The following is an 18,485-nucleotide window of genomic DNA, read 5'->3' as shown; positions in this document are numbered from 1 at the left end:
AAATTTAATTATTGTCATTACTCAGAAACCTGATTTCAGAGTATTTACTATAAACATTAGACTTAGGCCACATGTTTATTACAAACGCGTCAAGCTGTTCCTGGATCAACGTGGTTCTAAGTACAACGGATTCACCGATGGTTTGAATAATTATCAGACGCATTAGTCCAGACATCATTTATCAGCATCTGCGCACACTAACACATGTAATGCACATTCTACATGCTAACCTGTTAGCATCCTAACCCTAAATTCATCACTCGTTAGCATGGAGCTAGTCGACGGTAAAGAGATCCTCATGCCGGTTCTGACTCAGCTGCATGATTACAGGACTCCCAGATTTACCTTAAAATGAAGAGCACTAAAACTAGAAGGCTATGACTCGTATCACGTTCTGTTCAAGTGTGAGAGCAGTAACAATCAGACTTGTTCAGTTTATTAAGCTCCATATACATCAATATTTATTATTCAGCTTTAATACAAAAAAAGAAAAAGAAATCAAGTCAAAATCTGACAAATTTTTACAAACAGGGTAGGAACCTTCAAATATTGTTTCATCAGTCACTACTGCAGAGCGTTTAATTTACAATAGCTTATACCGTACTTTCAGTAGGTTATACAGGTTGAACCAAGCAGACTAATGGTGTCCAGGTACTTAACAACTGGCTCTCATGCCACTTCAGACTAGATGACGAGTGGTAATGGGAGAAGACAAGTTGTTCCACTGTGATATCTGAAGTTCGACACAAAACTCTTGATACATTATGCTCAGTAAAACTCAGCCACTGTGTGTCAGTCCTCAGCTTCTAGGTGACGACCACACGTATGGCCTGAGATCTTTTCAAACAAGAAAAACATAAAAAGGCTGAGATCAAAAATCTAAGTCCATGGAAATGAGAGCTCTGCGAGTCTTTTTTCAGAGGTAAACTTTCTTTTGAAATGCATCCAGCTCCTCTGTACAGTCCCACTGGTGATGAAAGGTCCAAAAAAGGTCCCTTAGAGCAGAAACTGTTCAGGCAGCAGGTGGACTGCGCCGCTGTCAGGAGTGGGTCCCCAACACGGGCCGTCACAGACTTACAGTTCAAAGCCATGTTCTCGGCAAGTGCATTTTAGTCTGAGCAACGTGTGATGCGACCTTTCTTTCTAAGTGGCCGAAGAAGACTGAAGCTTGTTGTTATGAGACCTAGAGTGTGGAGAGAGGGGAAAGTTGAGTCCTTCACATTTTGATTACTGTCAACACACAGACAGAGGATGCAAAGGGGTCGATAGAGGATCCTGCAGCCATGTTGGTGTGTTTTACTAGGAAAGACTTTATTACAGAGAAACCTACGCCGCTACAAACGGAGGCCACTTCGGAATGAGGAACTGAAGTCAAACGGTTATTGTTCACGTAAAACATTTAAACAAGTCGTTTCATAATCATTTAAAACCTTCAGATACAGAGTCAGATATGTTACAACCGCTGTACATGACAACACATATGTACATTCAAGACAACCTCATCCACAGCTGACTGCATGTCTGATAAATAGCTCTGTAATAAAATATGCAGCTTCATTCCTCTAGTGTGTAGCTGGTGGCTCAGCGAGTCCAGTTCAACGCCGTAACACAAAATAAATACAGGTTAGAAACTAAAATTTATTTAAAACCCAGAGGGAACAACGTGACGACTGATGGGCGAGAAGGAAGCACATGATTAACACGTTGACACAACATGGCTGCTGATGTGTGAGGATGATCACCAAATACTGGGATTGTCACGTCAATCTGCTGTTTCATGGTTTATTTGTTTGATTGATTGTTCTGGAAACGCAAACGTTTCCATGTCATTATTTCTAGAGACCCCAGCATCCAGTCCAGACTCCAGCTAGACTGGCCCACTTAAGAATCTGACAATCTGCAAGAAAAGAAGAAAATGGGATGGCATAAATCAAAAGGCATGCAGACACAAAGGCATGATGACACACAGGTAACAGGGCACAGAGCTCGGTCAGGACGCCGGACACGCCAGCGGTGGAAGGAAACGCTCCTATAACTAGATGCAAGTCTTATGAGCTGAGGTAGTCAACGAAGTATTACTAGTGCAACCGGTGGCCACTGCCGCTGCAGTCATGACTCAGTGCTGCTCAGCCTCTGGCCGCCCCGTCCTGCACAGGGTTAGTGTTGGCTTCTATTTTCACCCAGTAAATTCAGGCACTTAATCCACCACAGCTTCATGCCCTGTTTGTCAGATGCTAGATTCACGTGACTGTGTAAAGGACCAGCCAGCCTTGTCCTTGAGAGAGAACTCCAGTCTAGACAAGGTAAACACACTCTACTGCATAAGCCCACCACTGCACACGAGCCAACGCTACAGACACAAGTCCAAAGTGAATGGCAGGAAGAATGCAAAACTAAAAACAGGAGAGATGACGTGAGTCAAAAGAGAGGAGGAGACCGGAGACGCGTGAGGGCAGCGCCCGAACTCACCTGCTCGCTTTGAAACCTTTGAGCTTCTGTACAAAGAACGCTTCCAGCACCTCGGCACACTGAAAGAACGGCGTGTCGTTGGGGTTGTAGTAGCGGCAGTTGTCAAAGATTTTGGTCACGTCGGCCACGAACTCGGTGAGCTTGTGGTAATGTCGCTTTTGCAGTCGGGTTTCCATTGTGGAGAAGTCTACAGGAGGGGCAGGAAAACATGCATAAGACACAAAGAGCTGCCGATCACGACCAGTTACTCTTCAGATCTTACCCATCGGCTCCTTGATCACACAGTAATAATCAGGTGCGTCATGTGGATCCACGGGCTCAAGGAAAGGCCATGCCATCTTATGGGACTGTTGGATTCACAAGAACAGCTTCATTAGCCCTCCTCAGAAGGTGATGCTCAGCAGGTGGATGCTACTGATGCAGCGGAACGAGCGGCGCACGCACCTGTAACGAGCGTAGGATTCTCTTCAGGCCTTCGTAGTCTTTGTCGGTGAGCGGCGTGAGCACGGTCATGGCGTCCTCCGTGGACTGACACTGTGGGCACACGTACACGTCGATGTGATTGGCCTCGCTCTGCAGGATGCCCACGCAGCGGCCGTGGTACCAGTTCTGGCAGCGGTCGCAGCCGATGTAGAACCTGCAGGAGAACATTCAGGTCATTATGTGCATTAAGGAGTGACCGGAGCAGCCAGATGTTCCCCAGCGGCCGTACTGGGACTCGTCGTATGGCGTCTTGCAGATGCAGTAGAGCTCCTCGCTGCTTCCTCCCTCCTGGCCTCGCTTACAGTCGTTACACACAAAGTCTTCCAGCTTCTTGGCCTCCTTCTCTGTGATGCCAACACACGCGCCATGAAACCAGTTGGAGCACAGGTCGCAGCCAATGTAAAACCTGAGGGACAGACTGGGTGAGTTAGCAGCACGTTAGCATTAGCGCTGCTGTGTAGGAACAGAGAGGGGCTTACTTGGACTCGTCGTAGGGCGTCTTGCAGATACAGTACAGTTTGGTGTCCTTCTTGTGATCCTTTGAGGTAGAAGACAGCTTTTTCTTCTTGTGTTTAGATGAGCTGGAATCTCTGTTCTTGTCTCTGTCCCGATCTCGCTCTTTGTCTCGGTCCCGGTGTCTGTCTCTGTCTCGGTCCTTCTCTCGCTCCCGGTCTTTGTCTCTGTGCCGGTCTCGGTCCTTGTCCCGGTCTCGTTTCTTGTCCTTGTCATGGTGCCGGTCCCTGTCCCTGTCCCTGTTGCGGTCTCTCTCCTCCTCCCTCTTGTGTTTATGTGATGAGGAAGACGAGGTCACGGCGTGGGCGCCGTGGGAGGAATGTGTAGAGTGGGAAGGATGGGAGGAGTGGGAGGCGGCTGCCTTGACCGTGGCAGCAGCGGCCTGGGCGATAGCTGCTCGGGCTCTCTCCTTCTCCTTCTGCAGCCTGGCTAGGTCCCGCCTCAGCTCCTCCTGAAAGCACATGTCAGCGTTACTGTGTGAAGAGAATCCAGACGTGTCGGACCTGCAGAACGCCGCTGACCTGTACTTGCAGCTGCAGCTCCTTGTCCAGCAGCGCCCGCTTCTTCAGGATCTCAGCCTTCAGCTGCTCCTTGTGTTTGTACAGCAGCGCCGTCAGCTTGGTGGCGTTCTGCTTGAAGCGTTTCTGCTCCACCACCTCCTCCTTCTTTCTCTTTTTAGCTGCCTGCTTCTCGTCCTTCTCAATCTTGTCGAGGATAAACTTCATAACCTGGTTGCACACAATCATTCTAAGGAAAGAAGCAGAGGAAAAGCTGTTAGATGTATTTAGTATTTATTGTTTCAGTCAATACTTGTCAGACCCAGACCTCTGGTTCTCCTCCCGTTCAGCTGCAGCCAGGGTCTTCCTCTGTTTGAGCATCTCTGCTGTTACACTCTGCTTCACTACGGCCTGACAAACAAACAAACAAACAAACAAACAACGGTGTTACATTAACAATATCTACACGCTGAGAAACAAATGGCTGTCCACTGCTCCATGTCCCACCGGTTTCTGGACACCGTCCCCTGAGCTGCCGGCCTGCAGATGCTGCTCCCTCTGTTCCCTTTTAGGCTCGTGGTGTTTCTTCTTCTTTGGTGGGGGGGGTTGCTGTTGCTGCTGCATCCTGTTAAGCTGCTCCTGGACGGTCACTGGGGCCTGTATGGTCACCATGTTTTGAATCTGATGGGCCTGAATTTGACCCCCCGTCTGCTGGATCTGGATGGGCAGCTGCAGTTTGATCTGCTGAGGAACGGCGCCACCCTGCTGTTGGGTCTGTGCCTGGATCTGGGCTTGAATTTGGGCTGCAACATGGGCTGGCAGGGCTGAGAGCAGCTGGACTGGTTGTTGTAGGCCAGGAACAGTGATGAGCTGATGCCTGATTGGAGACTGGACCTGAAGCTGAGGCTGTGCTTGAACTTGGGTTTGGTTCTGGTGCTGGAACTGGACTTGGAGTTTGGCTTGGACTTGTGGTTGGGCTTGAACCTGAAGCTGCTGCTGCTGCTGCTGCTGCTGCTGCTGGACCTGGGTCTGCTGCGGTGCCTGGACTTGAAATTGCGTCTGGGTTTGGACCTGTGTTTGCTGTGAAGCCTGGGGTTGAACCTGGCTCTGTTTCTGGAACTGCACCTGAACCTGTGGGTGAATCTGTGGTTGGAGTTGAGTTTGGCCCTGAGACTGAACCTGGGGCTGTTGCTGAGCCGGGGGTTGGGTTTGTGGCTGAGCCTGAAATGAAGCCTGTATCTGTGGCTGATACTGAGGTTGGACCCGTGCCTGGAGCTGGGCCTGGGGTAGGGTTTGGTTTGAGGACTGAAACTGCACCTGAGGTTGGATTTGACTAAGGGGCTGGACCTGGCATTGGGGTATTTGCTGCAATTGTTGCTGAACCTGTGGCCGTGGCTGAAGCTGAACTCTGACCTGTGAGTGGATATGGGCTTGTGCTTGGGACTGGAGATGCGCTTGAGCCTGCATTTGTTGGACTTGTCCAAAGGGCTGGACCTGAATCTGTGCACGGATTTGGGTTTGAGGCTGGGGTTGGAGCTGAAGCTGAGGCTGAGATGGTCTTACAGTTGTGACAACAGTAGAGACGGGCAGTTCCTTCATATGAACCTGAACTGCTGACACAGGCATCTGTGAAACCTGCTGCATGGTCACTACGGTGGGGTGCTGGACCTGTGCTTGAGGTTGAGGGGGCAGAGGGCTAATGGGTGAATGTGTGGAGACTGAAGCAGGGACTGATGGCAAAGCCACCAGGGCGGGTGCCTGGATGGGAGCTGCAGCCTGCTGAGCCAGCTGGACTGGAGTCTGCGCCTGAGATGCAGCCGGAGTCCAGATCTGGGGCTGAGCTGCCCTCTGCTCTGTCAGAGCTACAACAGGAGAAAGGCGTGTTAAATCTAGTTGATTGTATCTGAACAAAGCAACTACTAAACCTGCAAGGTGGAGTCATTTACCTGGCACTGAAGGCGTTGTAGCGGTGGCCGTGACTGGTGTGACAACAGCATTAGCCACAGCAGCGTGGAGAGGAACCGGTAACGTGGCTGGGATTTGGGTCGGAGCTTTGGCTGGGGACGGGACAGCGACTGGAGTGGACACAATGGCTACAACAGGAGCAGAGGCAGGAGCGAGAGCAGGGCTTGGAAATGGGACCGCAGAAGGCAGAGAGGCGGAAGCCTGCATCTGGGCCGAGGTAGCAGCTGCTGCCGTAGCAGCGACTTGGGCAGGGGATTTAACGGACACAGGGGACAAAGCAGGGGACGGAGTCGAGGTTAAGCCCGGTACGGAACTGAAGGCATGTGTCTGGACTTGGTACTTGGGTGCAATTTGTCCTGGGACAGGCAGAGGCACAGCAGCCTGGGTCTGTGTAAAGGAGGCGGGGCTTAGGGTGGAGACTTGGGTTTGGACCATGGCGGGGACTTCTGCAGGAGCTGATGCTGAGGGGAGAACCTTCGGAGCCGGGTTTTGTGCTGGGACAGGCGCTATTGGCATGTGGAGTTGTGCTGAGAGAGGAGATGGTGTGGAGGGTGCAACCTGCGTGGGGGCCGGAACCTGCACAGCAGATGATGGAGCTGGCATCAAGGCCTGGCTTACAGCCTGTGGTAGAGTGGACATGGGTGCTGCCACCGGGGTGGGGGCCAACGCTGGCATCTGTGTGGAGGCTGGGGCTGTGATGTGTGTGGGTGCAGGTAGAGGAGCTGCCACCTGTGTTTGAGCAAGGGGTGAGGGAGTTGTTTGCACTTGTGCAGGGCCCCCGGCTTGAGCTAGAGTTGCCATTTGGGTGTGAGGGGTCTGAAGCACAGCAGGCTTTGTAGGAGAAGCAGTAGCTGGGGCAAAAGTGGGAGCTGTTGAGGATGGAGCCATGGGCGTGAAGAGGAAACGCTGGACCTGGCCGTTGGGCATTGCTGCCTGCATCAGCTGCTGGCCAGGGCCGGGGATGACGGTCACACCCTGTGGGATGATTTGTAGCTGGCCCTGAGTCTGGCCTTGACCCTGGATCACGACTGTCAGACCTGGGTTTCCACCCTGAAGCATTGGGACAAATGAAAAATGACTTTCAATTGCAATAATAGAATGACTCTAAGGAAGGGGTAACAGGTTGGAGTCCAGCTGGTCTCACCTGGGCGCCCTGCGTCAGCTGCATGAGCTGTGCCATAGTGAGCTTGACCTGACCCTGCTGGGGCCGGTTGGCCTGGGGGCCCGGCAAAGGGGACTGCCCTGGAGCTGCAGTGGCTGCGTGACACGACTGCGCAGGTGCCACTGCTCTCTGAGCAGCTGTCTGCGCAGACGCAGAGCCAGGAGAAGCTATAGTTGCTGGGCCACGGCCCATCTGGGTCACCGCCTGCTGAGGCTGACCTGAACACAGACGGAAGGATGAGGTTCTACTTGCTGGCGCGCAGGCTGAGAGGAGGAGTTTCACAACTTGACTTTGAGAGTGGACCGACCTTGTTGGGCCAATGCTGGACTTCTGACCACAGAGGTAGATGGTGTCATCATAGTGCCAGGCTGTATTTGGACTCCTGCTGTAGTGACCTGGGAAACAGAGGCGAGAGGGAAAAGGGATCACAAACCATCAGTCACATTTGCCCTTTGATGCACTGGAAAGAAGACGACGAAGGAGAGCAGACCTGTTGCTGAGTAACTGAGGTGGTGGCTCTGAGGTTGATGTTGCCGGTTGTAGGGTGTAGTGTGCTGTATGTCCTCAGGTTGGCAGGAGGCCCAGAGGGGAATATGCCCAGAACCTTCTGCTGGACTACACCTGTCAACACGGAATGTGAGAAGAGAACTATATACATGTAACAATACAGAAGCAGGAGGAGAAATCATTTTAAAATACACAAATTGGTAAAAAAAGCATCTCCAGACAACTAAGAACCAACAACCACGGCAGCCTGATCCTTTCTCAGACACGTCCTCCGTCTCTGGAGTTTTGCATCCATTTGGCAGGTGCGCGGACAGGCCGGCGGAAATGGATGACACTCGTGCTCCCTACCTCCTTGAGTAGTGGGCATGTTGAGCGTGACAATCTTGCTGTTAGCGGGCAGCGGCAGTTTGGCGGCGAGGACCTGGCCAGCCACAGTCACTGGGCTGCCAGCGATCTGGAAGGTTTGCTCGGACGTGGCGATGCTGGTTGCCACAGAGGCCACCGAGCCAGCGGAGGCTGCAAGACACACCATGCCACCTGCAGTCACGCGTCACCACAAGGGCCACAACAGCCAGTCTGGAGCTGTGGTGTCCACTGGCAGAGCCCGTACGTCTCACGCCCAGGGATTATTGGCTGATTTTAGCTCAGATGACACACGGTGTCGCGTGGAACCTCTTTAGAATGTACAAAGTGAATATTTGGATATTTCAAGTGGACACCACGAGCTGCAAAGTCATTTTCAGCAAACACCACGTTGAGGTGCGGGAATTAAAAAGAAGGATGGGATGTGGCGAAAAAACTGCTTTTAAAAAACAGAATTGAAAAATGAAAAGTACCAAGCCGGTTGTGATCAGGATGCGATGGATGAGACACAGACAGTTGAGTGGAGGACAGATGGACCTATGATCCTCCTCATCCTTCACCTTCGTACCTGAGCTGCTGCTGCTCTGACCCTGCTTGACCCAGGAAGCGAACGACTGATGGAAGTTCTTGTCCTGCTGGAAGGAAACCGGGGAGCCCAGTTTGGAGGCGAGGACCATCTTGGTTCCAGGGGTCACCTGACCCATCCTCTGGCCCGTGGCCACAGGCGTGCTGGGAGAACTGGCCGAGGTGGTAGCGATGACCGCCGGGGAAGGCGCAGCAGTTGTACTCGGCCTCTGCTGTTCTAGACGTTTCTAGACCAGAGATCAAGGAGGACAGTTGTGAGTTTGCAGAGGGGAGTCCTCCCAGCTTCCACAGCTTTACAGACGCAGACGCTTCCTACCTGCTGTGCAGCCAGTCTGGCCTGTCGCAGCTGATTCTCCAAATGTGCCTTCACATCCTCCACTGTCCTCAGAGTGCCGCCCGTCTTTGAGGGGTCTAAGCCCTGAGCCTTTTCCCTCTCCACCCTGAATAACAGAAAGAGATGAGCATCCGGTGAGCAGTGCTGAAGAACAACAATAAGCATTAGAGCCAGAATCTGGCTCCAGAGTTTGCACCTTTCTGCAAAGGCCCTGATCTCCCACAGCTCCAGATCCTCCTCAGCCACCCACGTCTCCACGGCAACAGGCCCAGCAAGCTTGGCCGGTTCCTGCTTCTTGGGCCTCAAGGCGCTGGAGCGCAGGCCCTTCCTCTGTGGAGTCGGGGTTTCTGGTCATAGAAAGGACAGATGCTGACAAACCTCCTCATCAGCAGCAGCAGCAGCAGCAGCTTTAACAGCAGACTGAGTTATGACAGCAGCTCACGCCCACTCTGACCTCAGTCTTCTCTCGTGCTGGATCACAGAAGCCTCTGGAATCTGGAATCTTTTTACATGACCTTTCATGCTCTTCTTACCTTTGGGGGTGTCTCGGATTCCCAGGGGACAGATGATCTTCCGGATGCAGTACTCTGAACGGATCCCATACGGCCCCACATCCCTTCGTTTAATAATCTCCGTGGTGATGATGTCGGTGTCTGTCGTTTCTTTGATCAACATTAAACAGATGAGCATCAATTTCATGTACAGGAGGAGTGAGTGGCTGATGAGGAGAACAGGGATATGTGAAGCATTTTCTCACCTTTTCGGGTCGTCCCCACGGCAGCAGACGGCTTCACAGCCATGTCATCCCACCTCAGGCAGGCCCACAGCAGCCTCAGCATCAGACTGACCCCCGCCAGCGAGCGAACGGTCTGGAGCCGGTACCTGAGCAGCCAGAACACGGTGTAAAACTGTTTGTAAATCCATCTGTGTGAAGGTTTAGCTTTAGCTTCTGCTGCTGCGGAGAAACATTTATCATCATAACAGTGAGTATGTGACCCACCTCCACGTGATGCTGAAGGTGGGCCGTGGGGAGGGGTAGGGCCATATGTCCTGGGCTGGCTTGGCGTTGTAGTTGAAGATGGGCACCTCTCTGATGCCGGCTCTCCTCGCCAGCCTCTTCAGGTCGTCATTGGGCAGGATGAAGATGCTCTTCTTGCTGCTCTTGGTGACAAACTTGCGGTAGGACGGCAGAGCGGTTCCCGAGCGGGCCTTCTTGGATTTGGAAAACCTGAGGAGGCTGACTCTGTCTCGGGTGGAGTAGTCTTTGCTGATGGTCATAGAGTTTGCTGGACTGGAGCCGGTGCCTGTAGGTTTGGACTTCTGAGGGGAAGCGGAGCCGGGCTGAGCTGGAGTGATGCTGGTAGTGGCTACAGACGCTGGGTTTGTTGGACTCACCACATCAGGTTTACTTACACTGCTGGACACGCTGGCTGTGGGGAGAGTGTGGGACTCTGTGGTGGCGGTCTTCAAACCTTCACCACTGCTCTTATTACTGTTCACACATGAAGGGCTTGAGGATGGAAGCTTTGCAGGCACCGGCTCCTCACTGTTTTCCGTCACATCCTTATTGTTCTTGGTGGCGTCTCCTTCCTGTCCCACGTGGTTCTCCAATCTGGAGACTTTCAGAGGAGGCGGGTGACACACATCAGACACATCATTCTGAGAGAGGTTTCCGTTCATCAGGGACCTGAGGGCCTCTTTCTGAGGCTGTCCGGTGTTGGCGTCTGCAGGGGTTTGCCCGTTCACCTGCACCGGGCTGGTCTGACTCTTCTCCACGACGTCGCCATCGCTCTGTCCGCTGCACTGCTCCATCTCCTCGTAGCCGCGTTTCTTAGTGTTCTCTCCCTCCCGCATGATGTCAGGCTTCTGGGTTTTCTCTTTGGTTTCTATTGCATCTGATATCCGGTTGTTTTTGCCAGAGACGTGTCCTCCATTCACTTCTTTATGGACGCCGGGCTCCCCCGTGTTTACATCTGCCTCTGTGCTGTGGTTGGTTGCTGCTGGCTTTGATTTGATGTCCGTCTCTTCGTCCTGCTCGAAGTCCAGTTTTCTCGCCACACCATCGTCCGCCCGCAGGCTCTGCTCCTGCTCCTCTGCTTTAACAGCAGGATCCTGTTTGCTTCCTGTGGACCCTTCTGTCTTCACTGCTGAATTAGCCTTTGAGGCGGCCACTTTGTTCACCAGACCCGACTGTCTCATCCTCTCCAGCCTCTGCTTCTCCTCCAGTGTGAACTGTTTCACACGCCGCTCCAACAGTCCGTCGAGCTTGGAGGGCTTCACCTTCTTCTTATATGCCGTCCGCAGCTGGAAACCCTCACTGACATTCACAACATCATAGTAGAGCTTCGTGTCCTTATCCATGGGTGTCTCAGCTATGTGGACTGGCTCCTCCTTTACAGGCTGGCCAGCAGGCGATGAGGGGCCTGTGTTTTCAGCTTTATCTGTAACAGTGGAAGAGCATCAGCTTCACAGCAGGAAAGAAAGCCTGAATGTAAATTAGCATCATTTCTAACGTTTACCTTTGTCTTCACTTGGATCATCTGTCTCTGGTTCAACCTCTATTTTCTCCTCAGGTTTCTCCTGCTCCTCCTCTCTGGGTTTGTCCTCCTGGTTTGAGGCGGCTGCCTCCTCTGATGGGGTGTTCAGAGGTGACTCTTCCTTTTCATCCTCATCCTCAGTTTTTTCTGTCTCACTCAGCTTTTTCTGTGTTTTCATGCAAGCTTTCTTCTTTTTCATTTTATCTGCTACCAGAGTAGTAAAATGTTAAAATGGGCCAAACACAGTAGAACATGGTGAAATATGAAACTGTTCTTACCCTCCAGCTCTTTGCGGTAGTTTACATTCGTGTTGCCTGGCAGCTTGGGAACAAATCGTGGCACGTGAGTCTTGCTGACCCAGCTCCAGCCACCGTAACCTGTCACTCGGTACTCCTCTCCCTTCTGCTTCCACACCTTAAAGACAAACACGGGTGAATAAACAAAATAACAAAGATGAGGACAGTCACAGAAACACCATCATCATGCAGTAATGGTTGACCTCAAGTCACAGACTCATCCCAACCAGCCACATCTGCTTTCATCCCCATTGACTGTGCACAGCCAGGTGTCCACAAGCACGACCGGCTTATTCACAAATACCACAGTAATTCCAGTTCACGCTCGGCCCAATATCTGCTGCTGGTAAATGCAGCAACTGTTAGCTGCTATAAAGAAGCTAAAGCCAAGTACAAGCAGCCTTAGTTAACGGAAAATAAAAGACATAACGGTGTGATGATGTGGTGCTTTTGTGGCAGAGAGTGAGAAAAAGGTTGTTGAGTATTTGATCAACCAAGCTGAACATGGAAACAGTTCATCAGTATAATCTTTGTGTCGTCAGTTACAAGACCATCCAAACTGGGGTGTTACCTGGTGTTTGATGGGGATGGTGTACTTCACCCAGGTGGCCTGCTGCAGCGTCTCCTCGTCCTCCAGCTTTTTCTCTCGCTTTTTTACCTTCTCTTTCTCCTCCCGCTCCATGGACGTCATGCGATGTAACCTGCAGAAAAAAGAAGTTGAAAGTAACAATCAAACAAAAGACCAGTGTGTAACGGAGTCTGGGCTTGTGTGTGACAGGACGGTTCAGACCGTCTCATCTCACACCAACATCCACAGCTTGTACTGTCCTCTTACCTGGTGTGTCCCAGGGACTCCTTCCACACAGGCAGCATGACCACTGGTTTGATGGCACACTCCAGAATGGCCAAGGCCAAAGCAAACTCTCTGGCCTTGCTGCACATCTGCACCGCTTTGTTCCAGTTGGTCCTACAGAGATCCAACAAACCATGACTGCGCTACCAAAGCATCATCATTCAGCTGCGTCCTTCACGTGGAGCTGTGATCTGTACCTGTGCGATGCCCAGTTAGGATGCATGAAAGGTCCAGGCACGTTGGTTTCCAGCTGAATGATGGTGAGCCGCAGGGTGGAGACGGTTAGGCTGCGCGAGCCGTAGATGGAGCCGTTCCATTTGAACTCCGAGGCTGTGGTCAGGCTGAACTTGTGAGACAGGTGGCGCCTCTTGTCGTGGTCCTCTCGGTGCTGATGCTTGTTGAGGGCCAGGACGTTGGTGCTGTACTGGTTGTGGTACACCCTGTATTTACCTTCCTGACCCAGTTTGAACAAACTGTTCAGGTTTACCTTCAGGTCCCTTTTGAGGGAGCCGAGGCGCACAGACTCGTCTTCAAAGCATGAAGGAGACGACTGAAACACAGTAAAGAACTTTAAGTCAATCAAATTCTCCATTTTTCTGTTCACCACTAATTCCCCAATGACTGTGCTCACCTCTTTGCTGCCTCTGGGTGTTTGAGTGTTTGGCTCCTGGCCTCCATCAGTCTTCACTCTTTCGTTAAACTCATCTGTTGTTGAGAAAGCATGGGGACCACATCAGTGCCATGACAAATTTACCATGTCAGTCCTCTAATGAAGCCTAAGTGTTTACCTGCTCCATCGTGACTGGTAGAAGAGGACTGAGATGACCGATCAGCCAAGTCGGGTGGCTCCACTTTACCAGCGCTGCCGGATCCAGGATCCTGGCTGCTGCCAGTGCTCTCCTCTACAGGAGACACTTCCTGCTGTGGCTGTGAGTCGTCACCGTGAACGACTGCACTGCTGGAGTCCACTTTCCCAGTGTCATCTTAAAAAAAAAAAAGAAAAAGAAAGAAAGATACTAAGTCCAAACGTTGGCAAGAAATGTAAACGAAAGAAACATGCTGTTTGCAAAGAAAGGAGAGCTTTTAATACCACCTAAAAACCTTTTTCACATGGTTCTGGTTCTAAACACAATCAACAGCATCTGAAAGTCATTTAAAAAAGGGGAAAATGTGACTTGAGCTTCATCCTAAGAGACAATGGCTGAGACCAGCAAAATCCTGCACCTAAACACTCGAAACAGGCTCATCAGCAGTTTCCTTCGTACAAGGAAGTGATGAGGGTGATGGAGACAGGACGTGGTCACAACACAAAGACTGAGGAGGATGGAGTTGGGCAGAAAACTGACCTCCAGCACCTGCTCCTTGCAGAGTCTCTCCACGTTCCTGACTCTGCTTTGATTCAGCAGATTCTGTTTCAGGAGCAGCTAAGTCCTGGGAGCCGGAGCCGGGACCAGGATCCGACACGCAGCTCTCCACCGTGGAAGGTGGGACTGAGGACACAGACAGCACCAGGGGAATCAGGCATTGGTCACAAAGTTACAGGTAAAGAGCCCAGTATGTTACACAGAATCAGCTGATTAAAAAAAAAACGACTGATGACTGGTTTGAATACGTTGTCATTATTACAGCTTTACACGGTGTGAGGGGAGAACGGACCTTCAGCGCCGGCGTCTTCTCGAGCGTTGAGCTCAGACGTGTCCTCCTTTGTTTTATCAATATCTGGTTCCGCTTCTTGATTTGCTTCCTCCAATCGCCTTTTCGCTTCCTGTGCCTCTCGCTTGACCGTTAAATGCTCCATAATCAGTTCTACGAAACACAAGGATACTTTTAGGAATAACAGGTGATATACATCCAAGCTTCTTTAACTGATGTTAGCTGGAAACAACACATGTGAAGGAGGTGAAGACGAGAGAGACTGTGAAAAAACGTACATTTAAAACCTAGTGATATTTTTACAGCTCTATTAATCTGCAGCTCATTTTGTAGCTCGTTCAGCCCTTAAACCTGAACAATTCATTCCACAGACGTCGGTAGTGGCAGCCTTCATACTACTCTTCCTGTGATCTACATGGCAGCTCCTCTGATCCTAGAACCGAACCCTCTGCAGAGATGCAGAAAAGAAAAGCTAAACGCAGGTACTAGTTGTGTAGCAGCAGTGGAGAAAACAGCCTGCACACGCTGGTCTACACACGCTACAGATGCTCCACGCCTTCACACAGAGACAGAAACAGACAGAAATGAGCGGTCACACACAGAAACTGTTGGCAAACGCTGCTTTGTGTGAAGGAGAGGAGGTAAAGGAGGAAGCATTTCAACTGCCACCACAGCCCTGCTGCCCTGGGCAGGAACTCGTTATCTGGTGCCAGCTCGGCCCAGGAGGAAGCGCGTACCGTTGACGGCGGTGAGGTAGGCTTTATTGTTTCCACACGCTTTGCTGGTGAGGTCCTCGGTCACGTCCATGTGGGCCTGCACCTCCTCCTTCATCTCCTCCAGCGTGGCATGGAGGTCCATCTCCCAGTACTCCTTGTCCAGGCACTGCATGAGCTCCTCCAGCTGAGCCTTGGTGCTGTAGTACCAGATCTTCTTCCTGTCGTGCTCCCCGTCCTCTTCGCTGGGGGTGAAAGCAAAGGGTCACACATCACACCACTTCTGCTGCTAGAAGGAGCCACAAAATCATGTGAGTGAAGTTCACCTGGTAAGACTGACAATTACATCACAGCAGTTTACTAAGCTAATCATTCTCTCTGCTCTAAGCTGAGATGCCTTCAGATATTTACCAAACTGGTTCATGCAGAATGAGCTGCTCCAGCACCTTTAAAGAAAATATATCAACCAAGATCTGTTTCTCAAATCAAAGCCATTAAAAGCATCTGTCAGAGATGAATTCTGCCTCCTATTCCTCAGAGCACAGACGTCTGGAGCTGAGGAAGCGTCACCGTGCTGCAAAGCAAAAGGCCTGGGCTGCACTTCTATGATCTCTAGTCAAACTAGCTGAATGCATTGGGCCGTGTCGTCCTGCAGGCTCTGTGGGTTCACCGCTTACTTTCACTTTTACTCTGCAGACATTGCAGCAGTGAACACTCTCATCTCATCTTTAACCCGATTCTCAACACTAAGCCTTGAGCGATAAACAGGACATCCAGAAAATGAGAGCGCGCTGAGGGTTCTAACTTACACTATAATCCTTCGATTTAGGAACCAGTACTTCCGCTGGTGCCGGTCGTATCCGATGGGCTCCTGACGGACATAGGGCCTGTTCTTCTGTGCCTCTGTCACACAGTCTGAGACCCCCGGGACCTTGTGCGCCACGCAGATCTCACACTGCCACTCGTCCTCTGGAACCTCCTCCAGGGGCGGCTTCACACACTCCAGGTGATACACGGCCGAGCAGGTCTCGCAGCACAGCAGGTCCCCCAGGCGGTGGCACACGCGGCAGTGATCATCGTACTGCATGGTGCCGTCTGACGTCAGCTCCTCACGGGCGAGGTTGGTGGTGAGGAACTGGTCCACCAAGAACTGCAGCACCTTGATCTTACTTTCGAGAGGACCGTAGGGATACTCCTCCCCCTCCTGGTACGGCAGCACATGATGGTACTCCTGGTCGCTCTCGCAGTACGCCCGCAAAACCTCAGGCCACGTCATGCCGTCAATGAAGAACAGGGTGGAGTTGACGCTGTCTTTGAGGTCAGCGGGGCCAAAGGTGGTGTTGGAGGACTCCTCCTCACGCAGGATGGCCTTCAACAGAGAAATGTGGGTCTCTGCTATTAAAGTGCACTGCTCCTGCCCCAGCAGTGCTGCACAGAAGTCCTCAAAGCGGAAGGGGGAGAGGCGCAGCACTGTGCTGAAGTTCCGCAGCACCTCGTAGATGGAGGTGGCATTGAGCAACTCCTCATTTGGCACAAGCAGATCCTCAGAAGAGTGTGGAAGCTCAAGGGGAGGAATCTCCTTCTCCTCAAGTATGGGAGTCCGAGGCCGTGGAGCGCGTGCTTTCTTCCTCCCTGTAGGAGACGGAGTAAAGGATGATGTTAGTCAAGCTGTGATCAACTACTAGCAGAGGAAATGGACATTTACTACACAGTGGGTGTGAATGACTTTGGGCCTCACGTCACCAGAAGTAAAGCTCGTTCACCGGGACATGGAAAAGCAGCTGATGTGAATACAGGGAAGCCCGAAGATAAATGTCAAGATGCTACGATCCGTCTGATCTGACTTTGAAGCTAATGTTCCGTTTATGCTGGTTCTGTATCTACAATATGAACAGGATAAAACATCTAGTCTTTTCGACCATCAAATAGACTGCTGATGATGAGCTGGACGAGGCTCCCTCCTGTTGACGCTGAAGCATCGGGAACAGCTGCTGACTCCGTGTCTGTGCTGGAGGAGACGCCGCTGTCACTTTACTAATGACAGCGGTTCACTGGAAGTTTAGTGTCAAACAAGCCAGCCATGCTAATCAAGCTAAGCTAGGTTATGTCCTGCACCTCGGGAATGTTAAGCGTCAAATAATTTGAGTAAAGAATGATGCGCGTTGATTAGAACAATAACTGCATGACGCTTCAGAGCAGACAGTGTCTTCTGGGTGACAGCAGGTATCAGGAGCTGCTCCACGCTGGATGCTAGTTAGCAGTTAGCATGTAGCATCTAGCTCCAGTCCTGACTGACACGAAACTGTGACACATCAGCTCAGCGCGGCCACAGCTGCTCACAACATGAACGACATTGGGGCTCATTCCGCGCCACGGCTGCAGGTGGACGGGTGACACCGGTACCGGTTCGGTCCACCTGCAGTATCCCTAATGAGCGGACCGCGGCCTGTCTTCGTGCTCTGTGCATTCTCCATTTTGAACAATAAGCCTTAGCTTCCTGCGCCGGACCCCGCATCCGCAACGTGAGCGGGCTGCGTGGATGCGCTCCGGCCCGGAGCGGGCCGGACCGGCCCGGCCCAGAGTTCTGCGTTTACCGGGAGTGCTGGCGTGTGTGCTCTGGCTCCGAAAGCTGCTCTCCGTGCAGCAGCTGGCGTCGTCCGCCGCCTCCTCCTCCTCCTCGTCCAGCGCATCCTCTTCCAGGCAGTCGGAGTCCTCCTTCAGGGCCTCGTCCTCCTCGGACGGAGCCTCCTCTTCGATGAGCTCGTCCTCCTCGGACCTCAGGCTGACGGCGTCGTCGTCCTCGTCGCTCTCATGGTCGTCGTACACCACTGTTTTGGACGCAGGCGTCCGCCTCCCTCCGCGTCCCCCTCTGCCTCCCCTGCCTCCCCTGCCGCCGCCGCCGCCTCTGCCGCGTCCCCTGCCCCGCGTTGACGCTGCGCCCGCTTTTCTCCTCCTGCTCGGCTTGGGGCTCTCCCTGGTGGGGCTGTCCTCGTCCCCGCTGTCCCGCAGCCTGGGCTTCAGGTTCCTCCGTGGTCGCAAGCCGCGGGCCCCCGCTGGGGACGGCTCCTCGGCCGGCAGCGGTTTGGGCGGCCTGCCCCTTTTCCCTCTCATGATAACCGTGCTCTATTATTTTACAATCCCAATGTTTGCGCTCTTTGGCCGACACCGATGCGAGTGGAAGCGGTACCGCCACGAAGCTGGAGCAGCGGGGGTTCGGACGGTGCAGCTACGCGGCGAAGCCCCGGTGTGGTTCCAGCCGTGAAAGCTCAGAACGTTAGCCCGGCGCCCCGTTTGGGTTCGCCTAGAGCCGCCATTTTTCTTCTTCTCCGCCGCTGAGCTGAACAAACACAGGCCCTCAGCAGGAGTCACGTGGTGCCGGAGCGGATCCGCTGCGTTTTACTCCACTTCGCTCCACAACTGTCGACAAGTATCAAAGTAAAGATCAGCAAAGAGCGCAGAGTATTAAACGAATTCATCACCTGAAGCCTCCTGCATTCATTTTCCCTGCTTTACCCAATTAATCTCAGTTCGAACTGTTACACACACACACACACA

General features: G+C 52.3%; 1 protein-coding gene across 5 annotated transcripts; it reads right to left on the bottom strand.

The window, feature by feature from the left end:
- Positions 1-414: 414 nt before the first annotated feature.
- Positions 415-18,409, bottom strand: bptf (bromodomain PHD finger transcription factor). 5 transcript variants are annotated; one of them, XM_029158423.3, is made up of 32 exons: positions 17,525-18,409; positions 15,740-16,562; positions 14,955-15,175; positions 14,221-14,370; positions 13,911-14,054; positions 13,353-13,547; positions 13,196-13,269; positions 12,762-13,114; positions 12,547-12,678; positions 12,283-12,412; positions 11,694-11,829; positions 11,398-11,622; positions 9,879-11,319; positions 9,636-9,760; positions 9,412-9,540; positions 9,075-9,225; positions 8,861-8,984; positions 8,528-8,771; positions 7,945-8,112; positions 7,580-7,710; positions 7,397-7,484; positions 7,072-7,307; positions 5,909-6,977; positions 4,470-5,824; positions 4,291-4,373; positions 3,987-4,212; positions 3,432-3,916; positions 3,182-3,358; positions 2,914-3,106; positions 2,732-2,816; positions 2,470-2,656; positions 415-1,897 (listed from the first exon to the last, which is right to left on the bottom strand). In XM_029158423.3, the coding sequence occupies exons 1-32, from the start codon at positions 18,039-18,041 to the stop codon at positions 1,882-1,884; spliced, it is 9,813 nt and encodes a 3,270-aa protein (XP_029014256.1). In that variant the 5' UTR covers positions 18,042-18,409; the 3' UTR covers positions 415-1,881. The 5 variants fall into 5 exon arrangements, with proteins under 5 accessions (XP_029014256.1, XP_029014255.1, XP_029014252.1 ...); XM_029158422.3 differs by having other exon boundaries at positions 415-1,889; XM_029158419.3 differs by having other exon boundaries at positions 415-1,183.
- Positions 18,410-18,485: the final 76 nt, after the last annotated feature.

Source organism: Betta splendens, chromosome 8 (assembly GCF_900634795.4).
Source record: "Betta splendens chromosome 8, fBetSpl5.4, whole genome shotgun sequence".
NCBI lineage: Eukaryota > Metazoa > Chordata > Actinopteri > Anabantiformes > Osphronemidae > Betta > Betta splendens.
This window is presented reverse-complemented; position numbering and strand designations above follow the sequence as displayed.